This window comes from Silurus meridionalis, chromosome 1 (assembly GCF_014805685.1).
Source record: "Silurus meridionalis isolate SWU-2019-XX chromosome 1, ASM1480568v1, whole genome shotgun sequence".
NCBI classification, from domain to species: domain Eukaryota; kingdom Metazoa; phylum Chordata; class Actinopteri; order Siluriformes; family Siluridae; genus Silurus; species Silurus meridionalis.
Window position 1 is genome coordinate 25914835 of NC_060884.1, and position 15261 is coordinate 25930095.

General features: G+C 38.8%; 1 protein-coding gene across 1 annotated transcript in view; it reads right to left on the reverse strand.

Moving 5' to 3' along the window:
* Window positions 1-705: 705 nt before the first annotated feature.
* Window positions 706-15261, reverse strand: part of cachd1 (cache domain containing 1) — a 76122-nt gene continuing 61566 nt past the window's right edge. Inside the window, 14 exon segments of the mRNA XM_046848767.1 lie at window positions 706-2071; window positions 4720-4821; window positions 4983-5060; window positions 7377-7538; window positions 7725-7873; window positions 8785-8901; window positions 9440-9526; window positions 9657-9817; window positions 10637-10753; window positions 10858-10957; window positions 12347-12469; window positions 13073-13183; window positions 13549-13730; window positions 14814-14956. Coding sequence (XP_046704723.1) covers window positions 1824-2071; window positions 4720-4821; window positions 4983-5060; window positions 7377-7538; window positions 7725-7873; window positions 8785-8901; window positions 9440-9526; window positions 9657-9817; window positions 10637-10753; window positions 10858-10957; window positions 12347-12469; window positions 13073-13183; window positions 13549-13730; window positions 14814-14956 — 1880 coding nt within the window. The 3' untranslated portion in view covers window positions 706-1823.

Here is a 15261-nt window from a genome sequence, read left to right on the forward strand (position 1 = left end):
GTGGAAAAAAAAAAGCCAATATATGACCCTCAGAACATATGGCACTAAGAATGACTAGAATGTGTAGGGAGTGTGTGTGATCCTAAATACAAGACTTTCATTACAATACACTCAATACACCACACATTTCCTTTTCCTGTTAATATTTTAAAGAAATATATTTGCATCAGTGCCGTGTGCCAATTTACTTGTTAGAATGTAATAATAGATGAAGTTTTATATCCGAACGTTTCTCATGTGATTCTGAATCATACATAACAAAAAAGCAAAGGTCTAATGAATCACTTTAAGAGATGGATGGATCACATGATCGGTCACTGATATACACCATATTTAGCCTGAAACCTGAAATAAAAAGTTTTTTTATTTCCTGTTTTGTACTGGGGATAAAACCTTTAGAGACATATTGTTATTTTCACAGTATTTAATAGCTATTTATGATGATTCAGTAAAGTTTTCCATGTTTTGAATCCAAATGAGAGGAGGCTTCATTAATCATTTAAAATATACAGTTCATGTCCACACAGTAGACTTACAGAGTAGTTTGCTTGAGATAAATTATTACTGATCCTTTTTTGGATTGCGGAAAATGCAATTATGTGCTAATTATTCCTCCCTTTCTACACCAGCATCACATATCACTCATGAGCTTAAGCTTTATGAATAAGTAAATACAGACACAATAAAACCTCTGACACAGATGCGAACGCTGAAGGGTGAACTCATTTATATGCTACTTTCATAAAGGTCAAATGTATATACATGGTATAATTTTTTTTTCAATCTGGAAAAAAATAGGCATAATCGTTCTAAAATCATATAAGCACATAGGCAACATTTGGATTAGATGGGAAATTTGAAGGAAGTGCAGGATTCTGATATTTCTGCTTTTCCATCAGGGAAAATAAAAAAATACTGATATCGAGCTAAAAATAAAAAATAATAATAATAATAATAACAATAATAATAACAACTCACTCATTCAAGAAAAATGGTCAGTCTGAGGTGAATTATAATGAAGGCTTATACACATACAGTGGTACATCTCAGCATCTTGAGGTCACTTTAAAAACGTCCAAAACAGTGATTGGCAGTTGAAACACTTCAATTTTGGAGATCCTTTGCAACATTACAGTTTCAGGAGAATCTTATCCTCTTTTGTAAATAACACGCTTGGAATGAACTATGCAGCGAATGAACAGATTCAGAGAAGCAACACATCTCTGCCTCCACTCACAGATGGCTGGTGTGCTCTCTCTCTCTCTTTTTTTTCTTTTTTGCCGTTTGCTGGCTAATGTTCAGCGCAGTCACTTGTGCCCATTTTTTGCGCTGCATTACATTCTCACAGTAATGTGTGTGTGTGTGAGACGTAAAGTGCCTCACATCCCACTGCTCCTTGCTCTGTAGTCCGGCTCAAAAATGCCTCCTAATGATGAACTAATCATCAAGTTTACAAGTTTTCTCCTTTTCATATGTTCCCACCTCAATTCCAGTTAAATAAATAGTAAAAAAAATAATCCTTTCAGCTTCATTTTTTCTTTAAAAACATTTTTTTGAGATGCATTGTGGCACTTCAAACAAGTGCTAATCCGTGCCTCCACACCATTAAAAGCAGGTAAGTCCAGGATCTAGGGTTCAGGTTAAAAAGACTTTCCTCATCACAGAGGATTTCCCCATGAGGCCTCGGCCCCGTCCCTTTTCTCCCTTTGCTCCCTCAGGAGGGCACAGCGCCTGGCTTTAGGGCTCAGAGTGGAAGTGGAGGATGAAGGCAGGCCCGGAGTGAAGTGGCATTAAAGGTGAGCTCTGTAGGTGGGGTTTTGGCCTTAGCACTCGGCATCCACGCTGTGAACGGTGACTGCCGCCTGCAGGTGGTGTGTGTGCGTGTGCAGCGAGTGGCGCGTGTGTGTGTGCCGGTGTGGATAGAGCTTGTGGCTGAGCAGAGCAGCGGTCTGGGGCGGTGTGTCCAGTTCCAGTTCCTCGTCATGATTTCCCACATCCACTCCTGCTGAGAGGGGCTCACTGGTGCACGGCGGATTCTCACTGTCTTCTTGAGGACTCATAGTGCTGTAGCCTAAACACACACACATTCAGACAGATGTAAATCAAAGAAAATGTGGGCTGATATGACTAAATCTTGATTTCAACCTGAAGCGATGTTCACGGCAAAATATTTGAATATTTTTTGTGTTATCAAGTAAGCAGGAATGATTAATGCTTAAAAAAATCCATTCACATAATTAAGCATGACTTTCCTCACACGTTTGTAGCCCTTGTTAATTGAAACATGCTTCCAGTTGCACCTCTCTTCTTAATTGCAGCTTGAGAACACAACCTCATTGCTAACTTTGGTGTGTATGTTGAATCTCCTCACTGTAACACCACCAGCTGGGATGCTATCCAGGAGTTCAGCTTTATCTCTGGCAGAGGAAACTGTCTCTAATACCGGCAGGCTACTTGAATGATTTAGACTTATAAGACTGCACACTGATGCTATAGGAAATGTGAAGGGTGTTTGTTTGTTTGTTTTAATGTTACTGTATGGATTGTACACAGTTTGTAAATGCCAAAAAGTCATCCCATAATTTCTATTCACAATCAACTCATACTGAACAGTACTGAGTGCCATCTGTCCTTAAACTTCTGCACCTGTTTAATGCAAAGATTTAACCCTAAAAGCGCATGGATTTCCTTTCAGTCTGGTTCTACTCATGGTTTCTCCCTCATGTCTTTTCAGTTTTTTATCTCGTGACTATCACACTTGTTTGCCCATTGAAGATCTAAATCTCATTCAGATTGAAGTCACGCTATACAGCTCGTCCCCGAATTACGATGGAGATGTGTTCCAATCACCCCATTGGAACTATTGTAATTTGAGACATGTCCTAGCGTACCCAAGAGTCTTAGCAAAATAGAGCAATTTTCAGTACCATAATGTACTTTACAGTATATATATATATATATATATATATATATATATATATATATATATATATATATATATATATATATATATATGTATGTGGCAACAGGCAGAGACAAGCAGAGAGACAAGAGCTAAAATATGGCTTTGAAACACCAAAAACCGAGAAAAAGAATACACACTCTAACGCAGAGACCACTGAACTCTGTCGACCACTGGCGAGAGTAAGGCATCTTACAAGGCGGGAGATGCGCACATTCTGGCAGCGTCCCTGTGTATTGTACAAATATTAAAATGGCGCACAAAAATGACAAAAAATATAAAATCTTTATCGTATCGAACCATTGTAATTTGGAGAATAACCGGTATTCACACAAGCAGGTGACAAAGCAATAAGCAATCATATTCCTCATGTCCTATGATGTACACATGCATTTTATAAATGCATTGCACTGAACAGATGTCCGATGTGCGTCAGTCAGCATTAGATGACGTCGCATCAGACTTCAATGAATTATATGGGAGATTTTGGCACATATTAGTCTTGACACTGATACTCATTGCTGGATCTGGCTTTTTTTAAACTGACAATAATCCTGACATGTCATTGCCCTTGGTGTAAAGCAAGACATGACAGTTCAGAAAAAAGTTTAGAGCCAGACGCTCCAAGGCAAACTGGAAAAAGAACCCCAATATTAGCACCTGAGCTCTGAAGGAGACGACTAATCCCGTGTCACAAAGGTTTGTAAAAAAATATTCTAAAGGCAACAGTTAGTTATATACAGAGCTTAGGGCGAATATAGGAACAGTGTGTTGGTGGTGCAGGAGCAGTTGGTGAGTCAGAGTACACTACACACAAAAAAAAAAACACGAATCAATTCGACCCCTTGGGCAGGATGAGTGAATAGCTAGTGGGAGGCGACCTTTGGCTGAGCTGTTTAAAAATACAGAAAAGTTTGCTCTGCTGCTCTAGGCTTCTTTTATTCCCTTTCTCTCTCTTTGCTCCTTTCTGCAAGATCAACTCTTCACCACTCTGAGTGGAACGAAGATGGTGTTTTTTCTTGGTTAGCTACAAAAAGGCTTGGACTAACAATGTTTTTTCTTTGATTGCATCTTAAAAACAAGACCTGGCTACAGCAGGAGGCGATGCTTTTGTACCAGTGTGATTAAACTGAAACAGACCTGAGGCCTATTTATTTATTTTTTTACTTTTTAGCAGGCATAACAGGAAAAGACATTACTACACATCCACATGAATAAACCACTATTTTGATAGTTTGAGACTGCTTACTCAATATTGTTTTCCTTTTTTGTACTGCCTAGCTCTGGGTTCATCTGAGGATGTGCCGTTTCCCAACCTACTGAGATACTATTATGAATTATGGAACTATCTGGAAGTATAACTATAAAGTTCCTGTGCTGGGTTTGAAATAGTTCCTGAATTGGTTTCCCCTACACTGGAACATTACTAGAAAATCTATGTCTACGAGACATATAGCACTTAGCTATTAACCATTACAAACACTTGTTCCTTCACCAGTGTCTCATTTTTTACCCTCACAGAAAATGATCCAGATCAAAGATCATTATAAATAAAAATGTATTTGTTAATAAAGAAATGACAATATCCTTAAATGAGCACATCAATATAAACATTAGATCTGATCAAGCTTGTCTGAAAAATCATTCCACATAATCTGATTATTCAGAATAATGAATTCGGTAAATTTTCTGCTCATAGCTTTGTATTTCATAGCATACTGACCTCCGTTGCATATTACTTCTACTAACTCGCTTACCGTGGTCACTTTCTGTTCCTGATCGACCCCAGTATCGCCGTCTGCGCTCAGGACTGTGTGTGTGCCTCTCGATGACCGCAGCGATAAAGCGTGTGTTACTGACTGTACGGAAAGTTGAGAAACACAAAATGTAAGCCATCACACGTTCTAAACACATCTCATGTATACAAATATTTTGAGCAAATATTTCAAAAAGGATGCCGTTTACAGAATGACATGAACATGAACATTTTAGTGAGAAGGCAGCGAAGGCAGGTTCCTACTTATTCCTCGGTCTTCATGACTGTCATCATCCCTTTCATCACGCTCGTTGTCCAAGTTGGACATCCGCACTGACATTTCTGTAGATAAAGCAGGTGAGGGAGAAAAGCAGTGAGCAGAGAAAATCTGCTGATCTCAACACATTTCTCTTCCACAGCACTTCCACTTTGTTTATATTCATACATTTAAAATGTCACTTCATCTCACTTTCTGATTGAACTACAGACTGCTAGACAAACATGCAATAAAAAAAAGATCATAAAAAAAAAAACTAATCATAATGAGAACTAGACTTGTAAATAAACACTGCACAGAAATAATTAATGTATTTTTCTTTTTTTTTACAAACCATAAAAACTTTTCAGTTACAAGAACAAGCCTAAAAAAGGGAATAAGCCTCAGAAAATGACTCATTTTTCTCTGCCTGTTAATCTCTCTTTATAATGCCATTAGCTGAAAGGGTCGTAGACTCCTATTTAAAAAGGATATTTTGTTAAATAGCCAGTTTTAGTTAACTAGCCTTTTTTTTTTATAACAGTACATGAGACAGAAAATGATAAAAGCCAAACAAAACAACTGATACTAGAATAATCCGCATGTTACAATCAGAAAATTACACCCAATTTATCTTACAAACCCCTAGTAGCCTTTACAGAAGGTTTTACTGGACGTAACTAAATAGAAGCTACACAGATCCTCTAATTAAAGGTTCCCTCACAAAACCAGTATTTAATATCCTCTAGTTAAACCTGGTACATTAACCCCTTGGTGCACTTCATTTAGGCAAACATAGCAACTCCATTTAAGTGCAAACCAGATCAGTAAAAGAGATTTTGGTGGCCTTCAAACTAACCCTGTGTATTCTTTTCTATTTTTCCATTTCTGTAAAGTAATTGTTGAGCAATATTCCAAATCACTTATTCAGTAATTCTACCAAAGTAATTGACCTAGTTTGTGTGACGACTTCTTTTTATCCTTCGCTGCATATTGTCATGCCGTGACTTTCATATCTATATGATAAATACTTACATATGTACCAAGAACAGTATGACCAACAATGTTTTTGTTCATCATGTACTGATATGTAACTCAATGGTCTCATATTCTTCACAGAGGTCAATATCTGCAGTCTCCCATGATTATACTTTGGATATATTTCATACACATCCTTGTGCATGTGTGATTGATATTCCCGGAACTGTATTGGAGATACTGAACAAGAACGAGTGGGATGGATCAGAGAAAAATCTAACAGTAGTAAATGAATCCTGGCCTTCAATCATGAGTGTGTTTACTTGCTTGTGTAACTTGATCTCAGTGCAGGTTGTGATTCTAAATTCAGGATGATTTCTTTAAGCACTTAAATCTAAATCTTGGTGTTCTACAAGGCTATTTTTTAGGCAAACGAATCCTCCAGACTCATATATTTATTTACTATGAGCATTGGTATTTGCTAGTTAACCATGGAAAGCTGTAAAAATTTCCCTGGTCTACTGGAGCTTAGACACTCAACTGAGCAGTAAGAAAAACAGAACAAATTCAATGATATCAAATCTCAGACCTAAACTTTCTTTCGGCTTCTCCCATTAGGGGTCGCCACAGCGGATCATCCGCATGTTTGATTTGGCACAAGTTTTTACACTGGATGCACTTCCTAACGCAACCCTTCCCATTTATCCGGGCTTGGGACCAGCACTAAGGCTTGTGCAACCCTAATGGTTGGGGTTGGTTTCCTGCCCGGGGATCGAACCCGTGCCGCAGCGGGGTGAGAGCGCCGCATCCTAACCACTAGACCACCAGGGAACCAGACCTAGATCTGTGAAATTCCAAACCCCAAACTTTCAGGCCAAGTTTATGAATCCTTGGTTTTACCACAGAAGGATATAATTAGTAGATAATTAAGAACATTAATTAAGTAGAACATTATGTTCTGAAGGTTGTGAAAGGCTCCAGACGTGAACATGTCAAGCGAAAAAAAAACCAAAAAAACCAAAGTGTGTTTACGAAACACCTATTAATTGAGAGGCAAAGTATTACGTGAATGCGTACTTAATGATTTGGAAATGTCACACAGCACGTGTGCACTGTGTTGAAAGCAAAATTACAGCAATAGAACACTGACTGTGTACTTCCAATGATCATTTTGGCACTGAATCCACATAAAATGACTTTTTACAGGATATCCACTAAAACCATGGGCATGTTGTCCAAACTGGAAAATATGTAAAGCTACCACTACCAATTCCCCTCAAAACTGTTTTGTTCTAGTTTGATTTTAATATCAGTGACATTTTTACATGATGAATATGCAGATTAGTTATCTTTTTGACTGGCTAAGACTCTCTGTCCTAGGCTTTTTTGTGTGGGTGTATTTGTGTGTATCCAATCAGACTTACCCTGTGCTGCCAGAGGTGACATGTGCTGATGGCTGCGACGGTGGATCTGGTGCCTGTAGGCGTACACAACCAAAACCAGCACCATGATGCAGCCCATAATGCCTCCTGCGACCGGACCCACAGGCGCACTCTTAATCATGTTAAGAGACGCCACCTCTTCATCTGAAACAGGGTGACAGGAAGAAATTGCGTTTAAGAGGTTTCAAGGTACAAAGTCCAGATGTGTATTTATGGAATTTTCCGTCCAACATACACCGACATTCATTTCACACTTTGCTGAAGAACGGTGCTAAATATTTAACCATATTTTTTATTTTAAGTATTTCCCAGACGTCTGTGTACGCTTACCTGAACCTATGCTATTCATATAAGGACTCTTGGCCCCCACGATTCCCCCAAAACACTCCTTCTGTAGAGCACAGTAAGGTTTGTCCAGCTGTGTCTTTCCATCACTGTCTACCACGCACCATTCGCAGTCCAGCACACCGAAGCAGTCACTGCAGGAATACGTGTGAAATTTGAATGAAGCATAGAAAATTGTTTTATAACAACAAAAATAAATAAAGGACATCTTTTTCTTATTAATGCATAATATAAAAGCCATGAGCCCCCATTATAATTAGTCAGAGACATGGGTCACTACCCGGCATCAATCTGTGTACAGTTGTTTTCCAAAATGACAACAATGGCTTCTTTCCTATTGGTACACGGTCTCGATCTCTTCAGTGCTGTCTTTACATTCATCTTAATTATTTGTGGTATAAAAATAAGGTGGTGTTTTTTGTTGACTACGAGCCGTGCTATTAACTCTGAAATTAAAAAAAAAGTTCAGCATGATCTGTGGTTTTCTTTCGAATCCGTGAGTGAACTGTTACACTCGAAACCTCTACAATGCACAAAACGTCATGTTTATAAAACCAAAAAGAACTGAGTGAAGCAGTTGCATTTCTTTTTTTCTGGCTATGTAAACAGGTGCATAGTTTTAAGTCCAGCATTAGCGATGGCAGTGCACCACTAATTTGCAGTAAATGCTAGTAAAGTGTCTGTTTTTTGTACTAACCCGCAATTTAGGATTGCGCCACTTTATTTCATTTCCTATTACAAATACAACCTTAAAAAATCATGCCGCTATTATGTCTTACTTTGACAGTGACCATGTATAAAACTAAAATACTGCAGTTGCTATAGCAACCAAATTATGCTGCTTTGAAGCCCATAGTGTCACTGGCTCTTGGTTTCAGACCAGCAGCACTTTGGTGATGGAACTGAGTCAGTTTTTCTCAGCCAAGAACCTTCGCTTTAGTGATGGAAACGGCACTGGCACCAGCTGTCACCTTGTCTGTGGAAATGGTTGGTGTGTGTGTGGGACAGAAACTTGGTTCTCTGAATATAAGCTAAGCACACTGACCTGCTGGTGAAGCGCTGGCTACATCGTGTGTTGATGCACTGAGGCAGAGTGTCTTGCAAACTGGACTCAATCACAGTCATAGACAAGGGCTCTTGGTGTACTTCACAGCTTGGATTCCTGAACACATACACAGGCAAGTGTGTAAACGCAGTGTTATGGCTTAGATTACAAAACTCTCCAAAAACATCTCCACGCAAAAAGAAATCCCCTTCGCAGAGCTTTGGAGTTATTAGTTAGCATTATAACCATCATCCTCATCATCATTTTCCTCACATACACACAAAAACAGTCAGGCTTTCTTCAGGGATTTGTGGTAAATTTGTGACAGATGGTCCTTTAACAGCTCTATGCATAAAGGAAAACACTTCTGCTTAGCATAACAGGTGCATGTGGATTTACTCAGTCACAAACAAGAACATAAAAGACTATGAATTATTAGTCAATTTTATGTTAGCTGAAAAAGTCACCATTATCCTATAACCATAACGCACAAACAGTAAATACTGTTAAGCAGCCTTCAAAGTTCATTTGTGACACAGTTAATAACAAAATCATGACGATATTAAAAAGCTAAAATAGGTTTTATCCGAATTATGGCAGCTAAACATCAAAGCTGCATAAAAGCACAGCTAAACGCACATCTATGGGGACTTACCTGTTTTCTGCATTCGTGAGATTGCCAGTGCACTCATTCACCTCTAGAGGGCACTCACATGGACACTCGCACTCATTCTGCTCCATTCTGAGGAGAAAACAGTAAAAACAAGAAATTCTTACCCACACCTGAAAGATCTATTGTATGAATTGCATGCAGTAAAAAATATATTTTATATTACAAATAAAAAATAATGTAGCCAGGAGAATCAACGCACCTGTGGCAGTTTAAGCAAAGGCGATCCACAGTGCTGCATGCGCAGAAGGCCAGCGAGTCGCATGTCTCGTTCACTATGCCTGCAAATGCATTAGTTCCTGGAATACGAGTGAGCCTGTACTTTGAGCAGTGACTGCCGTGAACCAGGTTGGTCAAATCGCCCTGAAAATCAATCACAACAATGTCAAATACGACAAACAAACAGGATTTATGTATAAAGCGTCAATTAAACAAAATGATTTATGTCTCTTATGCATTTGCCAAATTTAGGACATAGAAATAAGGTCATATATTTGAGACAGTGTAAAGATAATTATTGACAATTGATGATCTCGATTTATGAAACTAATGATCTCAGATGTTGAGCTAATTTATGAGTTACTCATGAGCACCTGGTGCCACAACTCCAACTGACTGTATAATACTGTAGAAAAAAACATTACTTATAATCACACTCTCTGAAGCTCATGACCTGTTTTTTTTACTCTGCAGTATTTGTCATTATTTTATGATTTACAATCGCACATTTGGTATTTCCCACATAAGGATGGGTTTCACTTCTGGGTTTAACAAGGTTACTTCCTCATACCATCTAAGGGAGTTTTCCATGACACATTTGCTCCAGGTTTGCTCATTGGGGATAAATACACATAATTCACTTGTATTAAATTTTTTGTTCTATAATTCGTATATTCGTTAAAGCTGCTGTGAGACAATGTCCATTGTGAAAATATAGAAATAAACTTGATTTGAGTTGACGCAATTACTATCTTAACCACCAGATGGCGGTATGACACTACTTGACAATTGTACACGGAAACTATAAACGAATCATCGACACTGCGTTAACAGTGGATATGAAGTAGACTCTAAAGCACCGTGAGCACACATTCACACACATACAGACCCAGGGTCAATATAGTCCAGGCAATCCACCTGCTTGCATGATTATGAAAGAACTACAGAAGCGTCTGCACTCACCACAATGCTGGTATTGAACTTGTAGAAGCGTTGCACTGTGCGATCACTGAAACTGTTGCATAGCTTCTTCTTCACAAAGTTTGGATGGTTGAGGATATCGTTTGCCACCAGGGGTTCCTTCAAAATAAAATAAATCAATATTTGATAAAACTATACTTTCCAATTTTAAATATACGATCATTTATTTAACTATCCTCATTCTTATAACAGAGAAAGATTACCTTATGTGTGATATGTTGCTGTTCTGCTGGAGCATGGCCTTTTGGGTCAATTAAGGTGGGGTGGGCCACCAGGTATCCTCTGTCCTCCATAATAAAACACCTACACGTAGTGAAACCACATTTCATATCAAGAAATACAAGATAGACATATAAATAAATCCAAATCTAGATTCTGATCTACAACATATATGACTGCAAGTGGATTCGATACAAAATTTATTTTATAAGTTTAATGCACTTTATTGCCCTGTCCACTGGTTTCGGATTTCTGATTGAATGCTGATACACAGGTGCACACACACGCACACACAAATCTGTGTATATAAGATTCCAGTTTCCATTCACAAAGCTCGGTTGGTGACACAAGCAGTGACAACAGCTTACAACAGCACATTTTTACCAGAGGTGGTATAATAGAGTGTATTGTGAAAACATTAAGCTCATGGACATACTAAAAGGAAGGAATTCGAGTGTCCAAAGGCCTGGGTGCAAGGGGTGTGTACCACTTTCTTTAGAAAAGCTCAGATCCATGAGGCAGCTCAGTATAGTCCTCACTATTGTCAAAGCCACACTGGGCCATTCCACTCAGCTAATCCTGTTTAATGGCTCTGGCACTCAGAACACTGAAAACACTGGGGCCTGACCCCTTCTGAGGCATGAGAAGACACAGAGAGAGAGAGAGAGAGAGAGAGAGAGAGAGAGAGAGAGAGAGAGAGAGAGAGAGAGAGAGAGAGAGAGAGAGAGAGAGAGAGAGAGAGAGAGAGAGAGAGAGAGAAAGAGAGAGAAAGAGAGAGAAAGAGCAAGAGAGCTTCTCAACTAAATGCATCTTACTTTCTCTTTTTTTCTTTGTAAAATGTTCTGTAATATTTGTATGCAGCTGCAATTGCTTTGGCAATACAAATGTAAAATTTTTGCCATGCCAATAAACCACACTTAAAATAAAAATTGAGAGAGAGAGACAGAGGAGGAGGTGTGGAGGACAGAGAGGGGGAGGGGAGGCCATAAACCTTTAGGAGGGAAAAAAGAGAAGTAGAGGGAAAAAAAGAGGAGATGGGACAAGAGTGCTGGCACTGAACAGAACAGGATGTGTCTGGACTGCGCTCATAATCAGCTTATCTCCGTTTGTGTTTCTCACCACCAGCTCACATCTTATTTTTTTTCCATTTTAAACGCTGCTCACGTAATTATTCTTTCTACTTTATCCATCATTATTTCATCCACATTTGTTTTTACATCTCGTTTTTACCTCGGACTGTCAGAAAAAATTACTCTTCACAAACCAGAAAAAAGAAAGGGAGAAAATAAGAGTACTATGTGAATGCTATTTTTTTTAAATCCCGGCAAACCTGATTAGATTCATATAAAAAAGGAGTTTTAAAGAGCCTCTGGCTTTTTCCCTGGAGCGCACTGAGAGACATAGAGCTGGATTCTGGTAGTCTCAAAAAACGAGAAAGAGAGAGGATGATGAAAGAATCTGGGGCAAGCTTACCGGATTTTATTTCCCCTGTCCTGGTTGCAGATGGGCAGTAGATCCAGCAGGACTTTATAGAAGTAGCGCAAGGTAAAGTCGATGCCCATTACTGCTACTGCATAGCCTGGGGCCATCTGAGAGCTAGTTGAAAGAGGAAAAATATTAAAGGTGAGAAAAGAAAAATAATAAAGTATAAATCACCTGGGTTAAAAAATCCTGCTTTAATCACTGCTTGCAAAAACAACCCCAATATAACTGGGACCTTCTCATAGTTTATTGTAAAATATGGGAAGTTGGCAATTTTACACATTGTACCTCTCAAAGAAAAGGGAATTCACAAAACTTTGTGTTACTTCATTGTGAGTATTGTGTTCTCAAATTGTGTGTTGCTTTCCAATCAAATGTAATAGAAGAAACGGCAAACTCTCTATAAAATCCTGAAAATTGTAAACGATTTCATCACATTCCTATATAAAATAAGCTTTATCAATACTATGATTGATTTTTAGAAGGTCAACACATGACACAAATGCAACAAATGATGCCACGACTCGGACATTAAAATGATCAACGCTGCCTTATATCGAAGCTCCCAAAATCATCCAAACAGCCAAATAAACAGATTACATTTCTATTTGTAGACTGTATCAGAGGGCACTGCCTAATTAAATTCTGCAGTAAACATCTCCTCTGATTCTGACCTCATATGCCCTTCTGTTATCTACAAATACTGCGGTTTCTAACCTTGAGGCGTGGATGGTGTGACTGATGGTGACCACATAGCCTGCTCCTCCAACATCCAGGTATGGTCCAGTGAAAGTGATCAAACCAGGATTGGCTATAGCATGCAGATACCTAAAACAGCAAAGCAAAATCAATAAATCAGTAAATAAAAATGGAAACTGGCTTCTATACACCATTAGTTTATAGTTATAAGGATAGACCTGAGCTCAACTTCTTACTCTCTGTTTTAATTCCCTGCATTCAGGACCAGACAGTGCTGATTTAAAATCATTAGTGTTCAACTTTAGATAAGATAAACCTTTATTCGTCCCACAGTGGGGAAATTTCTCTGCATAAAATATTGCCTTAAGAGAAGCAGTGCACCAGTGTTCAATATTCTTTAGTTTTGATGTTCATCACCAGCTCCCAGGGAGTCTGGAACGCTTTTGGTGTTGTGTTAGAGCAAGGAGACCTGTGCCCTCAGGCCCTAATCTCACCATTGTCTCCTGGTGGGGTCAAAGGCTTTGTCCATCAGCGAGCCGGGGTAAATCCGCAGCACCCCATTGGGCGTTGCTATGTAACGCCGTACAATGTAGCAGTTCAAGCTGCTCAACTCCATGAGACTCAGCCATTCGTCCGTCACATGACTGGTCGCCATCACATCGTTCCTGACAGAAGACTAGAGGTGGGGAAAAAAACAGAAGATACTAAGAATGTGGTTTTACCAGGGCGCAATCAAACCTGTTTAATTATTAATAGAAAGAGAAGAAAAGAGGGAAAGATCATTGAAAGTCAAAGAATGGATGTGAGTGTTCAGGTCTGAGCTTAGAACATCACTGGCATGTTAGTTGTTTATTTCATTAAAATTCACCATAACTGGTTGATTCCTGTTTTACTGTAAACAAAATTGATAACGAAGCCAAATTTGCATCAATGACAATTAACTCCTTTGCTTTTTTTTTATAGAACTCTGATTGGACTGTGGCTTGTTTTGCAGAGCAACAGATCCAAAATTGAAACGGTGTTAACTAGTAAAGCCATGAAATTTTACATTATACTGTCCAACTGGAATTATTTGTAAATTAATAATGAATTATTTGATAAAAGGATGAAAAAGTATACAGAGTCAGGATGCTAGATTAGACAGCACTTGCATGCTTTACTTTCTTTTTGTTTTTTTGTTTTTTTTTTTTTACTTTTTTTGGCAATTAACAAGCTTGCTAGCAACCAATTTACAGATTACATAATTTTTTTGTACAAACCTGCATTCATTTGCTGTTGTTCTATAGATAGTTAATTAGATAAGTACCAAAAAAAATTCAATTGCTAATGTTCCGGGGTTACACTCATTCTGTAAATTTAGCTTGTGCATGCATCTTTTGCCATAAATGTGACTGTGTAACTCCGGCAACAAGGTGTGTGTTTTTCTTCAGGTCTGAGTTGGCAATGAGGCATGTATCATCATGCTGTGGTGTTTGTACAGCAAATTATTGTTTGAAATCATAAAAAGCAACCGCATTCCACATATCATGCAAACATAGAAATACGGTGCCAAACAATTTCACACAAACCTTCCTTCAGTCCATCATACACATTGTGTGTGTGTTCATGTACCTCCAGGCCTGGCTTTAATAATAGAGAATGTGTCGTCACTCAGGAGACAGTCGGTGTTTGTGCACCTTAAAGCCCGGGGTGGCACTGAGGTGTGTCACTAAGAGGGTAGCGCGCGCGCGCGTGTGTGTGCGTGTGCGTGAGTGTGTACCTTTAGGCCAGGGTTGGCTATGAGGCGCGTGTTATCACTCAGGTATGCTGTGTAGTGCTCCACCATGCGCTTGGTCTCTGGCTGACTCAGGTGCTCATAAGGAGAGGAGAAACTCCCAGCTGATAGCATCACCGTTGGGCTCTCTGTCAAAACAAATACACATTAACAGTGCTTTAGTCAATCACTATTGCACCATGAAAAAAAACAGGGCTATGAATTTAGAACTGTTCGTAATTGTTAAAACATATGATAGTGTTTTGCTGATGTTCCACATCTAAACAAGGGTTGTTCTCCTAAAAATAAGAATCGCAACTGTTGGCACATTGCTATTAATACAGAGGGGGAAAAAAACACTGCTTGTATTAGACAGTAATTACAATAATAATGGATCAGACCATCCAGATAATTGATGATGTGTCCTTTAGCACCATGTCCTGTATTGTTATAT